General features: G+C 36.8%; 1 protein-coding gene across 1 annotated transcript in view; it reads right to left on the reverse strand.

Annotated features, from left to right (window-relative positions):
* Positions 1-216: 216 nt before the first annotated feature.
* The window catches only part of LOC135212903 (uncharacterized), a 49,914-nt gene continuing 31,076 nt past the window's right edge, over positions 217-19,054 (reverse strand). Inside the window, exons 2-5 of the mRNA XM_064246650.1 lie at positions 14,576-14,698; positions 3,829-3,922; positions 3,298-3,477; positions 217-2,297 (exon numbers count right to left, since the gene is read on the reverse strand). Of these exons, the coding sequence (XP_064102720.1) occupies positions 2,075-2,297; positions 3,298-3,477; positions 3,829-3,922; positions 14,576-14,698 (620 nt within the window). The 3' untranslated portion in view covers positions 217-2,074. The remainder of the gene's footprint in view (positions 2,298-3,297; positions 3,478-3,828; positions 3,923-14,575; positions 14,699-19,054) is intronic.

The raw sequence follows: 19,054 nt of genomic DNA on the forward strand, positions 1-19,054 counted from the left end.
GTTACCCGAACCAGTCATAACTTCACTGAATTGGTGGTAGAGGCTGAGGCTGTTAGAATGCGTTGCGTTTTTAGCTTTTTTTTTGCACGGACGTAACCAATTAAGGCTTTGTTGTATGTTCAGTGAAACAGCGTCCTCCATTTAACAGATTTATTACAAAACAATAAATAGCAACATATAATAAATCTGTCATTTAGGTCTTGCCAGCAAGACAGAAATACTTGACTGTAGGATTTAAATAACAATAGTGTCATGATCTACATAAAGAAATGGTTCCTGTCTTAAGGTAATTTTGCATCTCCGATATTAACAAAATTTCAAGGCTATCTAAGATCAACAAGCTTACAAGTAACCTGAGATGAACTACGTGATATAACATTATTTAAATATCTTAAGCTATGAATAAAAAAAGTTAATAAAATAGATATGCGTATATTTTTTATAGGCACTATTAAAATTAATAACTACAGTTCTTTGTTTTTAATACCATGTCAACCGATTATATATATTGGAGGAGGCTATACCATGCTAGATGTTAATCCAACATTACACTATCCTTTAGAGAACAAGCACAGCATACTTATACCACATCCTGTATGCACGCGGCGTTTTCACAACCACTTACAGTAAAGAGATTCCCAGTCATTGTATAATTTTGACTTTTCAAAAGTTTTCATATCTGCCGTAAAAGGATTTAACTCTCCCTAAGTGTCTAAGATTGCCGACCACCTAACGTTTTTATTTTATGGCTTTATCAGTAAGCGGGAGTACTACAGAGCGAATATAATGAACAAACTGAATCCTGTTTAGAATCTGTTTCATAGAAAACTTTCTGAAAATTGTTGTAATCGGACGCTTGTGAAAGGGAGACGATTGGGCTGCCAGGGAAAACAAATCGAAATCTTATTTGTAATTTCTGTCGACTCTTCATCTCTAAAGTTTTATTTCATCAGTTCTTTCAGGATCTCTTCATGGATGCTGCCTCTTCTTTAATGAAACTGTTAAGCAACTATTGAAAAGGGGTAGTACATAAAAATTTCGAATGCGTCCGAGACACTATCTATTCTCACCACAAGCGTTTATAAAGCCCTTTCTTTATTTGCCTGGACAGGTTTAGCTTAGATGGACAATATCTTAGTTGTTAGGTGGTTTCCTTGAAGTACTTGGTCGCAGCAGTCTTCTTGCATTGAAAGAGGTTTTTCCTCATGTATAGACTTACAAACGTCTGCTTTTATTTAAATCTATATCTAAACGAGATCCTCATGAAATGTATAAATGTAACGACTACGAAGTTGATCAACAGAAATCTTGATATTGAAGATAATCATTATATTTGAAGATGATCTGTAAATGTCTTTTCAATAACTTCCCCCCCCCAAAAAAAATCTATTTTTTTTCGAAATGGATAGATTTTGTATAACTTTGTGTGAGACGACGATTTACTATTATATTACTTACGTCAGGAAAATAGCCAAACTTAAATTACCATGAGAATAGCTGGTAGAACAATTTTCCCCATTTAATACACTCCCCATCCACCTTTTTTTCTCACCCACCGATAATTAACAAGTAGATCGCCCTCACCCAACCCCGCCCAACAATAGTTTTTCTTGATACACGAAGTGCAATATACACCTGGGTGACTGTGCATTCCGATGAATGCGATTCGCACTCAGTTGTCTTTGTAAGTGTACATTGTCAAAATGTTTGTTTAGCATCTCCAAATTTGTCAATTATTATTGTATTAATATTCGAAATATAACCCAGTTCATATGGAACAAGCCCTCAGGGGCCATTGACTTGAAATTTAAGCTTCCAAAGACTATGGTGTTCACTCAAAAGAAGTAACAAGAAACAAAAAAGTGACGACGGATACCGTACAGTCTTTTGATTTCACTATCATCATTGTCAGCGATACTTTTACTATGATTATTATGGCTTTACTTCCATTTATCAACCAGTTAGACGCAGAACAAAAGTCTGGCAGCACTCGATGTGGCGAACTTAAATGAAAACACTTCAATCCATAATCTTTGGACGAGGTCCTCGTCCAGCGGCGCCTGCGACAAGAGCCTCAGAGAGTATAGCTCGGCTGCAGTAGTTGCTGCCTCTTTTGGAGGGATCTCGAGTGAGCCGTCCGGTATACCCTCATCATCTTCTTGGCCGAGTAGGGGCATCTGGAGTAGATCTCCTTGCACTTGTCAGCAGAGCCGTGGGAGAAGCCCAAGAACGAGGCGTAAGAATAGTAGAGCTGCGGTGTTGACATCTCCTGAAGGTCTTCTGCTGATACCACCCCCCTGGAGAGAAAATAACAAAAGAATCATTATAACCAGATTTTTAATGTTTCTTTTCTAATGTCAAGAGTCTGACATTCAGAAACGAGGTTACTTGATTCATTTGCTCCGTAAGAATCATTGCAACATATGATTCATCGTTAACCTTTGCAGTCATAGATTATATAAGAAATGTTTATGGAATTCATATTAAAAGTAACAGCGGATGCATTTCTTTTGTGGCTGGAATTTCCTCTGTTCGTGCTTTCAGTTCCCTCATTTGACCTAATTTATCTCTGGAACCTTTTATGTCATATGAGTGGCATTTTGAGAACCGAAAGAGTAGATGGTTTTGGAAAAGATAACAAAGAAGGGTTTAAGGCAAACTATGTATGGTGAAATATTTTAACTCTTGAAGGTGTCACTTCATCTTCATAATACGTCCTAGCAATTTTCAAGACCAGAGACTTCAACTCATTGTCAGAGATATTGATAAAAAAAAAATTATGCTTGCAAATTTACCTGGACTTTGAAAAATAAGCACAGGTGGAATATTTTGGGGGAATCATACAACTTCCTCCTAAATACTCACCAACCAAGTGTCATTTAAATCAAAGAACAAGAAGTTTGGTCTTTAAATTGACTCGAGAACTCGGAAAATAGGATATTGTCAAGAATATTTATAATTCATACCTACATGAATTATAAGAACCAAATAGAAATAAAATTACCTTTTAAATTTACCTGTGACCTTGAATATCAGTCAAGATTAAAAAAAAAAAAAAACAAACGATGGGGAACGTAGTCACTAATCCCAAATAGACTTAGCTTTCAAGTTTCATTTAAGTTCAACGACTAGTTCCTGAGTTCGGGTGGCCCTCAAAGTTTTGGTGATATACTAAAAATACTAGCTGCTATTCAGTACTTTTCAAAACTCATAAACATTCTTGCATCAACTTCGACAGTTATTATCAGCACAAAGCTAAGAACTTGTGTATATTTCCTTCAGCTACTTATCCCTCACTTGAAATAGGACAGCATCATTCTCTCCTCTTCGTCCAGAGGGGCTCCAGCCTTCGCCGCCAGCTCACACGTCAGCCTCAGACCACACCAGTTGTTGTCGGAAGCGTAAATCCTTTCGAATTCGTTGGCCAGTTGAGGGTTGTCCTGGTTGTCAGCCACTATCGATCTGAGCTCGCGTTTCCTGGAAAAGAATCAGAAATGTGTTCGTTATCTGTAAATGTTAATTACTAAAGCTAGTGCCTGAGATATTTTCTTATGATGTGGTTGTCTGGATGATGCAGGTAAAAGTGGCATGTGCCATGATATGCATTACACAGATATACTTGTTTGTATGTACTATCTAAATGGACAAGAAGCACAATGATCAATTTGAAGCTTCTAGGTAAAGGTTGTGAAACTGGAGAGCAAAGCAAAAACAAATATAAGCCCCATGAAACTAAAAAGAGCAGAAGTTTTTAATAACGGATATTTAAAGCAAACAGTTGCATTGACCATGCACACACATTTAATGTTAGTAATGAGATGTACCCACCTCCTACGGCCGCCACTGAGCACTGCATGGGCAATTGTCAACAGGGTGATGGCAGTTCCGGCTCCTATTCCTCCGAAGAGAAGAGCGCCCTCGGCTGAAAAAAGAAACCAGAAAATGAAAATATAACTTAGTCCAAGTATCAGTGTAAGTTTTAAATGTTTTCGTTTCGCCCTTATGACTCTTGCTGTTACATCTAATCTTAAGGACTTAAAGTAGCTTAAAACTTGCTCAAGAGTGGCAGAGGCTTGGGATAGGATATTGTACTCCCGCACGATGTCTAGAGAGAACATAGGCACATATTATTAGTGGCCAAACACCCTTTCATCCCAGTGTGGAGCAGGGAGAACCAGGTAATGGCTGCTTATGACTCACTAGGGAGATGTATGAGCTTAAACCTCCATCCCTGGTTCACAGGGACAGAAACGTCTAGTTTTGCCAGTGAAATCTATCAAGTCATGAGCGGGCTTCCACACTTCTATCAGGGCATGAGCTAGTTTCCACATCTGAAAAGTCGTTGCGAAACCAAATGAGCTACCACAAGGACATCATACTATCAAGTCTTATCTCTCCTTACATGGTTACTAATAACTACTCTTACTGCATGGCCAATAATCAGCTACTGTTGTTTCCTAACAATTTCTAATAAGGAAGGATCAAATATCTTTTGGTCCTAGAGATGTAGAATGTGTTCAGATTACTACTTTTACTTATATTCCAAACTGGCACAGCAATTCTATAATCAGTGCTGTTCACAATCATGAAGAAATCATTGTTGTTGACAGTTGTGAATAAATGAATGTTTTCACACAATTTTAGTCAATTTGGCCGCGGTGTCAGCAAGGCGGGTGAATTTCCACGACTGCGTCATGAGTGTGGAACGATTTCCTTGTCGCTTGTTCATCTTAGAATGACTGTCGGAAAAGTGGATTTGAAGGCAACTCATCACCTCGCTCTTTTCATCAAGATCACTTCAGTCATCAGTTAAGAAAAGTGATGATTTTTTCCGTGGTTTTTATTGTTTGCATTTTCTCTTCGTAATACAAACTGTCCAAGTCTCTTTGTTTGTATGGTCTTTTTACGTTGCATAGAACCAGTGGTTCTTCAGTAACAGGACCAACGGCTTAACGTGACCTCCGGACCATGTCGAGTATGAACTTCTATCACCAGAAACACACATCTCTCACACCTCAATGGAATGCCCGAGAACCGAACTCGCGGCCACCGAGGTGGCAGGTCAAGACCATACCGATCACGCCACTGAGGCGCTAGTCTAAGTCTGTTTTTGAGCCTTAGTCTAGAATGAGTCCCGCATTAATTTTTCAGTTCTGTAAAGAAAATTAAAAAAAATATTACAGGTCATGCTTTTCCATGTTTTTTGCCCATATCATTTACTTGGACATTAATAAATTAGGAATCTTTTAATCACTTGTATGCTGATAAAAGAAGAGGCATTTTGTATCATGTATATTGATAAAAAAAGAGGATATTTTATCACTTACATTGATGAAGGAAAAGGAATTTTTATTACTTGCATATTGATACAAGAAGAGGAATCTCATCACTTTTATAGCAATGAATGAAGAGGAATCTTTTATCACTTGTATAATAATGAAAGAAGAGGAATTTCTCATCACTTGTATAGTAATGAAATAAGAGGATGAAGAAAGCTTGGGCATGTTCTTCGTACAGTGATAGTTTCAGCTGGGCTTCCTCGGGCACCAGAATAGTTGGAGGACCTAGACCTGCTTGGATGAGAATCCTGAGAGGGGAGGGTGGGAATTTGTGGAAACAGCACCGGAAGAACGTGAGTGGCGGAATTTCACAAAAGCTCTTTGCATCGCGTAACGTAAAAAGATGATGATATGCTTACTATGCTGTTTCACGGTGATGTATTGTGCGTGTGTGAGTGTATGTGTGTGTGCGTGTAATGCGGTACATTTACAAGACTTAGTGAGAATTTATGTTTAATTCAGTTTAATTGGTTTTATGGAAGTTCATTTGCTTTTTTAGTTCAATACAAAAACAAGCAGAAAGTGCAAAATATTAACAAGATATTTAAACAAATAAGACTAACATTTGCTTATGTACATAATACTGCTTATTATGTTTATAAGATATTATTCATGCACAGATAAGTATTCGTAATTAAACAGCAATAACACTTGACAATTCACTGTACATACTCGTAGATTCATAAGTGACTAAGGAAAACAGTGTTTTCTCTTCTAGGAAGTTTTTAAACCGAAAACTTTATTTTCACTTGCCTGTTCTCTCTCTCTCTCTCTCTCTCTCTCTCTCTCTCTCTCTCTCTCTCTCTCTCTCACCTTCGGGAAATGCAGAGGGATGAAATTTGTCACCGTGAGTGAGGCGGCCCCACGGGTCCAATTTGTCCACAGCGTTTAACATCATATTATGCAAGGCTTCTATTTTGTGTTTTATAGAATGACGTGTCATTTGCTCAATAAACCTCCAGTTTATGGTTCTTTTAGGATTAGGAAATTGTTTTTGGTACATACAGACATACATACATACATACATACATACATACATACATACATACATGAGAGGAACTGGGAACAAATTTCAACCATGGCTAATGGGTGACTAAAGCAAAATTTTAGGTTGGACTCAGTCTTAATTGAATTCAAAGAAATCTCTGACTTCATTATTTTTGTTTTTTCGTGGTATACATGCCTCACTGATGTTTCGAGACAGACAAAATTTTCTTTCTTAACTTTAATAATTCCTTTTGAAAGAATTTACAAATAATGCCTGAAAATGCTTTCCTTGAAAATATAATTTTCAGAGCAGGATGGATGTATGAAATACACTTCTCATCCGATCTGATGACCTGTACTTAAGTCTGCACTTTTAGGTACTATACTTGAACATTTCTAACATGACTATATTCTATTTTTTTTTAAACCTGGCAAACTTGCACTGCGCCGTTTGCCGCTGATTGGATGAATGTCCTGTTGTCCGAATCTCACAGCTTTGTTTTCACACTATTTCAGGATTGTGATTATACGGTCACAGAGTAAGTTAAGATCTAAATTATGTAATGTTATGTAATTACCAGTTGTAATAAACGGAAGTATTGAAAACTTAAGTACCGAATTGTTTTATATTTTTAACAGTTATGAAACAACACTTACCGAAGCCGTAGACTAGAAATATGTTTCAAACGTATGAACTTTAATGTTTAATTTTTAGCTAGATTTTTAGCGCAATCATGCCATAACTGTTTTAAAAATAACCAAAAACGTATTTATTGTGCATTGCTGAAGGTTATACATGGCCAAGAATAAAAAACACTATCGTAGAAATTTAAACTTAGCGGAGAAGTTTAGGAGGTGGAGTTGTGGGAGGAACAGCCGGAGAGTTGTCTGCACATGCAGTTTATAACCAGAATCAAATAGATCTTTGCCAGAATCGGCTATCGAGCAGGTGCCTCACTATCTATTTCATCTATTTCAGCCATGGCCACAAGAGACGATACAGATTAAAGCATAGATGTATGAACTTTTAAACACCAGGCAAAGACGCCTACTGCTGGCAGTAGTCCACTATACAGTCAGAGTCGTTATATGATAAGGAATGTTTTTTTTTTTTTTTTTTTTTTTTCACTCAGAGGGTACCGTCAAGATAATGAATGAAATCATTAAGGCGAAAGCAACAACAACTCAAATTTCTGAGAGAAATGTCTTTCGTATCAAAACTGAGGGGTTAGATATGTGTATTTCTGTTGATAGAAGTTCACACTCAACGTGGTTCGGAAGTCACGTAAGCCGTTGGTCCCGTTGCTGAATAACCATTGGTCCATGCAACGTAAAAACACCATACAAACAAACAAACAGACTTCATTCGTCCTTGCCCTGATAAAGAAAATCGACTTTTGTTGAGCATCTTGACAGTTTTGACAGGGAATGTTAGGAGAGAGATGCTAGCCTTTCATGAAACATCTTAATGATTATTTTAGGAACACAAGAGCACCCCAACCGAGATTCTCATGCGGTGCACTGTGGACATTACTTAAGGTTCTTTGCATTGTGTCTTCGGCCCCTAGTTGCAACCACTTTCGTTCCTTTCTTCATCTTACCTTCCACCCTTTCGTAACACTTGATTCACAGTGCAACTGCGAAGTTTTCCTCCTTTTACACCTTTCAAACCTTTTACTGTGAATTTCCATTTCAGCACTGAATGACCTCATAGGTCCCAGTGGTTGGCCTTTGGCCTAAATTCTATATTCAACTCAACCCAACCCAGATTTGAACCTTCCAGTGAGAGTGCGTCAACCTTGTGTCTACCCTACCCTGTGGCTGTTCCTCCCACACTCCACTTCCTAAATTTCTCCAACAAGCTTAAATTATACGCTATTTTTTTTGTTAGACGTTATAGAACCAACAGCAATACATACGTTTTGGTTATTTTTAAAACACCATTGGCATGATTGCTCTAAAAATCAAGCTAGAAATTAAACACTAAAGTTCATGTGTTTGAAACATATTTCTAGTCTACGGCTTCGGTAAGTGTTGTTTTATAACTGTTAAATATTATAAAATAATTCGGCATGTAAGTTCTTAATACATAAGTTTATTACAACTGTTATTTACATAGAATTATTTACCCTAGTTTTTGTGTAGTTCGGTAGTATAATTTTATTCCGTGTAATAATTAATTATATCACCAAAATCAACCCAATTTACTCGTTCAACTGCTGTGAAGAATAACGCCTCGCAGTTACTGCGTTTATTATACGCTCTTCACTAATTAGGAAGCAACATTCGGGCGTTGTCCATTTATATTCATTCCGTGCGTAATTATACTTTATTTTCAGAGGAATGAAATTTAAAAAGAGATCATTGTATAATAGCAACAGTGCACACACATGGCTTTAGAACATTTTTCTCTCGGAGTGATATTCATGTTTGGTTCCTTCGGGGAAAATAATCTACGAGGTGAAATGCTCCAGAAATGACCAAGGATACGTTGGATTGGACGGACTTGTTCCACTGCCACTGTGGGATCAGTGTATAAAGGGCGTTCATAACATTATTAATCCGCGATATGACCGTATAATCACAATTCTGAAACAGTGTGAAAGCAAAACTGCGAGATTCGAACAACAGGGTTTTCATCCAATCACCGACAAGCGGCTATGTGGAAGTTTGCCAGGTTTAAAAAAAAAGACTATAGTTATTTAGCTGCGGTATTGCCACTTGTATTTGAATATAGTCTGTATAAAACATGATAAACCCCTAAAATACTGAAAAATCACAAGCAAAAGTAAAAGGGAGTAAGTGACGCTCATCCATTTTCGTCGTTGACTATTCAGATGACTGGTAACCCAAAGAACTGAATATTTCAAACCTGAAGCGTTTTGCGCTTCACATTCCGGCATCACGCGTCACTAAATTCAAAGTTCATGGGTAATGCCACGTATAGAAGTTCTGTGGCAAAATGTTGTCGTTTGGTTCATGACCTGTTGCAGGAACATACTGTTTCTGAAATAAAGTTTTAAACCTTTTTTTATTTTTATTGACAACAAGAAGAACGGTGCCCTGACAGCGACGGCGGAAATTTCTGTATCATTAGACTTTGGGAGTTGACTCATTTCCTCCCCAAAAATATCAATTCCTGAAAATCCGAGGTTCTCCATCAGTTATACTGTTATGAATGCCCAGTATACACTGATCCCATAGTAGCAGTGCCACTACTTTTCAAGTCCGTCCAATCCAACATATCCTGGGAAAGTTCTTCGCTTCTGAAGTATTTCTCCTCAAGGAATTTTTCCCTGAAGAAATCTAACATAAATGCCACTGAGAGAAAAAATTTTCAAAAGCCATTGCTATACATTGACCACTTTTAAATTTCATTCCTCTGAAAACAAATTAAGATTACGTACGGAATGAATATAAATGGACAACGCCCGAATGTTGCTTCCTAATTAGTGAAGATCGTACAATAAACGCAGTACTGCGAGTCATTATTCTCCACGGCAGTTGAACGAGTAATTGAGTCGTTTTGCTGATATAATTAATTATTACATGGAATAAAATTGTGCCACCGAACTACACAAAAACTAGAGCCAATAATTCTATTTGCTCGTGACTCAGTCACACAGATATTCAGTCTCCAAGAAAAGAGATAATTTGCATCACTTCACCAGAATTGTTTGTAAAAATATGATTCTGTGATCAACTTATCAATATCCCAATCTGCGAAATCAAAAAGTTCAGACTGGTGACTGTGATCATTTTGGATTCGTATCGAATAATTCCAGACATGCTGATTGTTTTCCGTTTGTGTTGACAATTGTTGATTCAGCAGCAGAATATTCCATTCCAAGGTAAAACAAAATATCACAGCATCTGGTACGTAAATTTAGACATGTTATAACTTTGAAAAGTGTTGGAAAATGTTGCCTCATAAGAGGTAGCAACCGGAGACTTATCTTTTCCTTTTATGCAAGGCAGATAATACCCAGTTTGCCAAAAAGACGACAGTAGGATATTAGCTCTTCTTTTAACCCCCCCTGTGTGGATTCAAATGGAAAATGAAAATTCATGACAGGATTAAGTGCTCTTCTCAGCCCTATGTAGCCTCTCTGTATCTATATAAAAAATACAATTTCTGTCTGTTTCTTTGTCTGTCTGTTTGCTTATTCGCTATGCACGCCCAGACTATGAAAGTTATAGCTACCAAATTTTCACCTTAAGACTCCCCTCCCCCTAAGGAAGGTTTTAGTCAAAATCCGAAATTCGTAGGCTGTTTCTAAGGATATCATGACCCCTCTTTACCATACCCCCTCATTTTTTACAACTTTTGGAGCTGACAACTAAGGCTACCAAAATTTCAGCATAGACTCACATCCCTCCCGGAAGGTTTTAATCAAGACCCGAAATTCGAGGGCCGTTTCTAAGGGGGTCATAACCCCTCTTTACCATACCCCCTCGTTTTTTGAAAACTTTCGGACAACTTTCGGAGTTGATAGCTAGGGCTACCAAATTTTTACAATTGACTCCCCTCCCCCTCTGGGACGTTTTAGTCAAAATCCAAAATTCGAGAGCTGTTTCTAAGGGGTCATAACCCCTCTTTACCATACCCTCTCATTTTTTACAACTTTCGGAGTCGACATATGGGAACCATAAGGCACCCCCAGTGGTAAGAAGGGCAAACACCAACCCACACACACCCCCCCCCCCCCTTGGAATTGGGGCCCGAGGGTTTCCCACAATATTAGGGTGTAGGAGGCCAATGCCTTTCCGATTTACTGACCAGGGGAGAAGGGGGTAGTACCTTACCTACCATGACCTTGATAAAAGACTACAAATGCATTTAACATCAATATCAGAGTTTTATCAAGGGCCATTGAAAGTGGGGCCTCGCTATGAAAATCTTTCTTGAGCAAGCTGTTGCAACATGTATGAACCTGCCATCGGCCAGCGGTGCCTGACTGAGCCCAGTCAGTGACGCAGTAGCTTTGGCTGTGGAAAGGTCTACGTCCAGGTCAGTTAGAAGTGAATGTGTGTTCGATAACATGTCCGAAAGACAGGTACAGCTGCTAATGAGAGTGCGAACTACTACTTTTTTTCCGAGTCCTGTAATCTGTTCTGCTCAAGAGGTGGTCTTCTCTTTACCTTTGGCGAAAAGTCCCCTGTGACACTCTCCTTCATTATTTTTTCTTTCATAAGGAGCTAAAACTGGACGACTTTGCTGTATTAGGTCGACTTTGTATTAAGAGCTCGTACCCAGTTTGATTTTTTAAAAATCCTATCCTTTAATGGCTGACGTTGAACCATAATTATTAAGTATTAGGAAAATTTTAATACACAATAGCTTGAGAATAGAGCAGGTAGAGTATTTCTTAGTTTCTAGCATCACCTGAAACAAAGACCTTTCTGTACAGGGACTGTGACTGCGATCTTTAAAGTATCAGTTAAATGCCACAATTTCTTTCATATTCCTGCATGCGTATTACTTCAGGCAGCTAAATAGCAAATATGAATTTTGAAATGAAAAATGACAAATAAAAAGACAGGGAACTAACCTCCTGAATACTCACGAAATAACGTAACTAATGCTTATACTCCCCCCTCCCCCTAGAAAAAAATATTCCCCCCTCCCCCTAGAAAAAGAAAGCTCTCAACTCCCATCACATGGTGTACCTGACAACCTCTTTAAACGCCTGAGACTTAAAAACGCGAGGGAAAAAAAAAAAAAAAAAAAACAGGAAAAAAGGAGTTACGATGACTTAAAAGTTCCTATTCACACCGGCCGGACGTGTGCTTACTAGTCTGTTGATTCCCATGGAAGGTTGGATTTATCTCTAAACTCTCTTCTTCGCCTTTCATTGTAGGAAGCTTCGGCATTTGTTGCGTGTGAGGAGATTGTGCGCCGTCCCTCGAAAGCGCGACTTCTTTGTATATTGAGGATGTCGTACTACTGGAACTTCAGAAGTTACAGCGAAGATGCAATGCATTGCAACCATAGTGCTTTCCTCTTTGCATTTTAATACATTTTTATCTGTTTATTAATTTATGAATTTATTTTTTCGTTTTTAATAAGTGGGATCTCTTCTTTCTGTATTTCCATTTGCATCCTCTGACTTCTTCCTAATGAACACTATATAACTTGGAAGCTTGAATTTCAAGTCAATGGCCCCTGTGTGCTTGTTCCATAGGAATAGGTTTATTTACTGAATTTATTAAATAATAATATAAAAATATAACTGAGGGTATTTGTGCTTGTTTGCTTAGTTCCATTTTATAAACTGTGGTATGCGTAAGAAGATAAAATCGTTACGCTAATGTCATTTACATATATCGCAGTATTTTGCATACTTCATAAGTGTACCTTGGCAGTTAATAATATCAAAACTTGAAAAATAAGGAATAACTTGACTTCTCCTGATAACTACAGCTTTTAATGACTGAATATAATATTCATATTAATAGTTGCTTCAGAAAGTAAGACGTTTTGGTATTCTTTGAAGATTATGGTTCGGTGACATTATTGATTTCTTTCTATGTAATGTGACGAATTTGGGGGTATAAAATTGCCTTTCTTGGTTGTTGCGTATAATTCATAAATGAATATTCTCCAAGACTCGTTAGATTGTTAAAGGGGAGATATAGAAATTAATATGAGCATCAAGATGATCACAGTGCACCGAAAGCAAACTCTAAGTGATTGAAAGAAAATGAGGGGAGAGAACTGTTTATTGAAATATAAATTATGGAATTGTGTGTTATAGAAGCTTAGAATCACAAAACATGATTTTGTTAGTATCAAGAATTAATTTGGGAAAATTCCCGCGACAACAGAAAATGTTTTTTCTTAGGTCTGTAGCACATGAAGAACAAGCAAGAACTCTTTAGTGGAGTGTAAAAATTTGGCATTTTCCTGGATGTGTGTTGACTGACGGGTTGGCATGTGGAAATGTAAAAATGGTGATGCAATGAAAAGTCTGCGTATCAACTTAAAGGATAGTTTTAGAGCAAATAGAAGAAAAGTTCTGTGAGTGATGTTTGGGGCGTGACGTTGGGGCAGTGGATCCGGTAAAAGTTATTTGAACGACGGATTAAGAAAATGAATAAAAGAATTTACGAGTAAATACCTGCAAAAGTTTTAATACTAAAATAGGCTACCTAGACTCTGCATTAGCAATCTGTGCCATTTTTGTAAAGCCATAAAATACCTTTGTCATTGAGCAGTTAAAAGTAAAACATAATATTATAAGTGATTCATTTGGTAAGCTTTGTTTCAAAGATCAACTTCCAAGGAAATATCAGTTCACATTTTTCATATGAAGGACAGCAGGACTTTTTGGTCAACCACAAAACCCAACTTCAGAAGCGACCTTTTAAATAGAGAATCTGAGAACAGGGTAGAACAACGTAAAGAACGTGACAGATATGATTTCAGCTGAGCATAGAAGAATTGATTATTGATGAGGCTTCAGGTTATGTAGTTTTTGTTCTAATAGGAAAGGACGTAGGGGAGAAAGTCTTCTGATTTTGGAACTACATTCCAGATAAGTAGATAGAAAATAACTCCCATTTACATCTGACCCGTATAACAGCCTAGTTTTGCAGAATCATGCCTTACCAAATTTGTAGGAAGCTTTTCACAAAACATAAGTAAATGTTTCAGGTACAAGAGAACTTTTCTCTGGATACGAGTTGGTTTGAATGACCACTAAATGAGAATTAGAGTGAGAATGAGTGATATTGATAATGGAGTTTTCTATTCAGAGGTGTTATTAAGGTGTGTCAATAGATTCACACAAAAAGTGATTTTGAACCAGTTCAAGTGGTTATACTTTTAGTAACCTTTGATTCCATAGAAAGATAAATTGCCCAGTCGTCACTTTACAGTACATAGACGCAAATAGAATGAAGTATTTACGCATTTAGGTAATATAATTAAAACAATAAGTCCAATTGTCTACCTGTTCATTTGAATGCAACAGGGCCTCTTCAGTAGTTAGGTGGATGTAGCGTTCTACATCTTTATAATAAAAGTTCTCGAGCGTTAGAAAGCATAGGAATGTTTGGAAATTTAGTTAGACCACAACTTGTTTAACTGCTGACTACCAGCATGGCTATATTATCTAATACCAAATATATTTACTTCGGTCCTCTCTTCCTTCATTACACCACATAAACGCACGCTTGAAAACTAATGTCATCAACGAAGGAACGCTTCATATTTCCCCGAGTGTAGATTGGACACCATAACTTACCTAGACCGATGTCATTTACGGTCGTTGCCAAAGGTAAGCGCCAAATCGTGGTTCCTCCAGCATTGGTTGTAATAGATGCCCATCGGGCTTCGGGAGATGACGTTGATGTTGGTGATATGTTGGCTGTGGAGAAAAAGAAATAATTAATAAGTGAACAACAATCTAATCTCTCTCTCTCTCTCTCTCTCTCTCTCTCTCTCTCTCTCTCTCTCTCTCTCTCTCTCTCTCTCTCTCTGTATATATATATATATATATATATATATATATATATATATATATATATATATATATATATATAGTACTGGTAATCTTCTTAGGCACGAAGATATGGCAATTCAATTGTATTCCACATATGAAAATGAAAATGGTTTATCTCGGAAATGCCCAACAGTTTCGTCCTCCAATGGACCAAGAAACTGTTGGGCATTTTCTGATATATATATATATATATATATATATATATATATATATATATATATATAATGTATGCATGTATGCATTGGCTGAAGATAATATACAAAAGGAAATATCTTTTAACTGTTGTAGTGAGGATTAGTTCCCTTGGATGTGGCTATATATGTACTCATTTATATTTATATATAGTATATACATACACACATAGTTTATACATAGTATATATATATGTATATATATCTATATATATATATAAATAAAAAATGCGTGTGTATGTAGTATATCTGCATTGCAAGCATAATTATTTATATTGTAAAAATACCATCCATCATTTTACAAATTGTAAATTACTCGCAGTTCAACTATTTTCTTTGGGCATATTTTCCGTTTTGAAGACTGAAGAATTTGTCAAAGGTAAAACGTGAAAATTAAGTGTTGAATGATTTCCTTATTTTCTGACAACAACCTTAGGCGGCGTAGAAATGGAAAAAAATGTGCATGTGAAAAAGAACCAGCTGAGGCCGCACTAAAAAGCCATAATAAAAATGCTTCTGTTTTCTTCCACTTTCTCGCCTGTATTCCAGGGACCAACTCCCGCCTTTTAATAATTCACCAAGGTTACTTGTCCTTACACTCCATAAGTGAGCAGTGGAGGGCCTCGGTAAGTAGAAGTCAAGGAGGAAAAGTTTGTAAAACTTTATAAAGTGGGGCAGCCTTTAAGTAAAAGGTGAAATATAGTTTGATCGTGGGCTAGTTAATATTTGACTTTGATGGGCATTGCATGGTGTAGGTGGGTTCTATAAAGAGCAAATGCTCCTCTCTCTCTCCTCTCTCTCTCGTCTCTCTCTCTCTCTCTCTCTCTCTCTCTCTCTCTCTCTCATCTCTCTCTCTCTCTATATATATATATATATATATACTTATATATTATATATATATATTAAGTACATCTATACATATAATTATACATATGTGAATGTAGATATATATATTATATATATATATATAATAATATTATAATTATACCTACATATACATATATATAACATATTTGTAATATAATAATCTATATATATATATTATATATATGTATAGATATATATATGTCTATATACATCCATAGAATATATAGACATATGTGAATATTATATAATATATAGATATATTATATATATATATATCTATATTATATAGATAATACACAACTTACGTATATGTAATGTAGTATATATTATTTGAATAATATAATTTTACTATGTAACTTATTTGACCATACTATTTATACCCTAGAGGCCTTGGGGAGGGGGAGTCGGGAGGCAAATTCCCGAGATGTATACCATATAGTATTGCACCAGACCCGGTTTTTTTTTTTCTGCCATGCCCCTAGGCTAGTTTGGGTTAGGTTAGATCAACTAAGTACTTCACAGGGAATCAGTGGTTATTTTCAAGATATGGCGTCCCGCTTTGACGGTCCTGGTATATACTCAGTTACAGCGCGGGAATATGCGGTCGGGAACATTGCTAGAAGTTGTCACACTTTGCGTCTTCAAAAGGAATATTTGGAATGAGGTTGCTTGCTTTAATCCTTGCCCGATGGCTCGGTGCCCATGTACCGACAGCGTCTACCTTTTCCTGTTGATCAGTCAAGCAACAAAAAGCCCATTATTATATCGGATTCACTATGATGTCTTAATCATTTCTAATCCAAAGAAAATTATATATAAGCGCAAGTAAAATGAGAGGGATTCGATTGTGTGTCTAAGGGTGGGTGAAGGGAACGGCTGCATTGTAGCCAAATTACTGTCCTGAGATACTAGGGTTTATGTCCCAGTCGAGGCAGGCAAACATTTAATTCCCATTAGGCATAAGATACTGCCAAGGTAGAGTAAATTTGATATTGATACGTAGTGTATGCATATGTATATATATATATATATATATATATATATATATATATATATATATATGAGTCTTATACATCACCGTGATTTATATATACGCATTAAGCTACAAATGTCCTTTAACATCTAATCCGCTTTACCTCGGAATTAATATATTTTCAAATATATAATTCCGAGGGAGAGCGAATTAGATATTAAAGGACATTTTTAGCTTAATGCATGTATATATATATATATATATATGTGTGTGTGTGTGTGTGTGTGTGTGTGTGTGTGTGTGTGTGTGTGTGTGTGTAACTTGACTCTATCAGAAACAAGAAATGAAGAAAGGTTGACAGCAGTAATGTTTCTCTGGCGTCATGATATCAAAGGTCATTGACACCGATATCGGAAAACAAATAGTCAACATGAAGTGAATTTAAAGCCCTATAGAGAGTAGAGCAACAAGATAGTTGAACCTTTTTAAAGTACACCAGCAGCTGAAATAAATATTAAGATCCACCGAGCATCTTATATTACATCCACTCCACGAGTCCTAGCAAGGATGGACCTACCTGCCATCTTCACCAGAACCTCCTTAAGGCTGAGGCAAATGCCGCACACTCAGTGGGACACCAAACACTTCACAAAATGGCTGGTCATTGGGTATGTTCCAAATAGTTCTGTTTTGTGTACATTTATGTATGTTTACAAACGTATATGTATATGAATATCTATATATATAGTGTGTGTGTGTGTATCCATTTATTAAATTCTGAAACAAAAGGGACCCTGCATCCGAAGTATGCATTTGTATCTTTGATGATTTCTTTATTGTTTTCGTTTCATTTAGCTTATTGCTACTCGTTTGTAAATGTAGTTATTGCAGAGGATATGAGTATCTTATAACTTCTTGTATATTTGTAAGTTGATTGTTTTGTCTGTAAAGTACTAAGTAATTAAGTTTAGTTACTAAAACAGGCTAAATTTCCATATAAAATAACATAATATACATATAAGACAGTAAACAAGGCTAATAGAACAATGGTTAAATTAAACCCGATAAAACATAATGGCCGCCTCGGCCCTGAAATTCCTAGGAATTACTGAAAGGAAAATTGGGGCCACTACATCACTGACGTCATTGATCCAACAACGTTATGGTAATTGTGTAACATTGTGGAGCTCATTAGTACTATCTGCTGTGGCCTGCCCTGATTAACTAACTTCTACGCTTAGGCCCAGTTTAGAGTTGGCAACGGGGCTGTAGTTGGTTCAGAGCTACAAAACTCGTGAAACCTTCAATATAGACGACTTGTACCAATGAGTCTTGAACTTAGATAGATGACTTTAAAATCGAAGAGACAATTCGTTGAAAGACCTGTCATCTACAGTAGGTAAAAGATAAAATCTCGAGTTATATAAACAGTGGTGATCAAGCACGAAAGGCGAGGTGTATACAGAAAACAGTATTGCTTGATGAAAAATAAAAAAATTAAGTATTCGATTCAGAGTTTTGGCTCCTTAAAAAAATTTAAACAAGGAAAAAAGAAAAACATTCCGACTGGAAAATAACAGTGTAGTCTTACAAATGGTCGGAAAACAAACCTGTTAAAGTCATTGGTGGATAACTGAGCATAGCCATGACAAAACAAACATAACACAATTATGCTTTATGAGGACTCAGGATATCTGCAGATTTTTAAGTAATTCGAGAACTTTTGTACTGGTGATGACCGATACTAATAATTTCAGTGAGTCGTCAAAATAAAAACTTAATAGAAGTGAGAGAAGGAACGAAATTTGAAAAGGAGACTGGTAACCAAACGTAACAGATACGTTTGGGTCGGCTATGCATTTTAGCTTTTTGTAAAAGAAAACTATTGAGATGGGTTGTTGTGTTGTCCGTCCGCCCTCAGATCTTAAAAACTACTGAGGCTAGAGGGCGGCAAATTGTTATGTTGATCTTTCACCCTCCAATCATCAAGCATGCCAATTTGCAGCCCTCTAGCCTCAGTATCTCTGATTTTATCCAATGATAAATAGCCATGATAGTGCGTCTGGCACTACTAAAGGTGCCGGTAGCACAGGCCACCACTGGAGCTGTGGCTAAAATTCGTGGGCCGTGGCTTAGAGTCGCATACAGCATTATACGCTGTACAGAATACTCGATTGTTTCTTCAGCGCA

The sequence above is a fragment of the Macrobrachium nipponense genome, chromosome 41 (genome assembly GCF_015104395.2).
Source record: "Macrobrachium nipponense isolate FS-2020 chromosome 41, ASM1510439v2, whole genome shotgun sequence".
Classification (NCBI taxonomy): Eukaryota; Metazoa; Arthropoda; class Malacostraca; order Decapoda; family Palaemonidae; genus Macrobrachium; species Macrobrachium nipponense.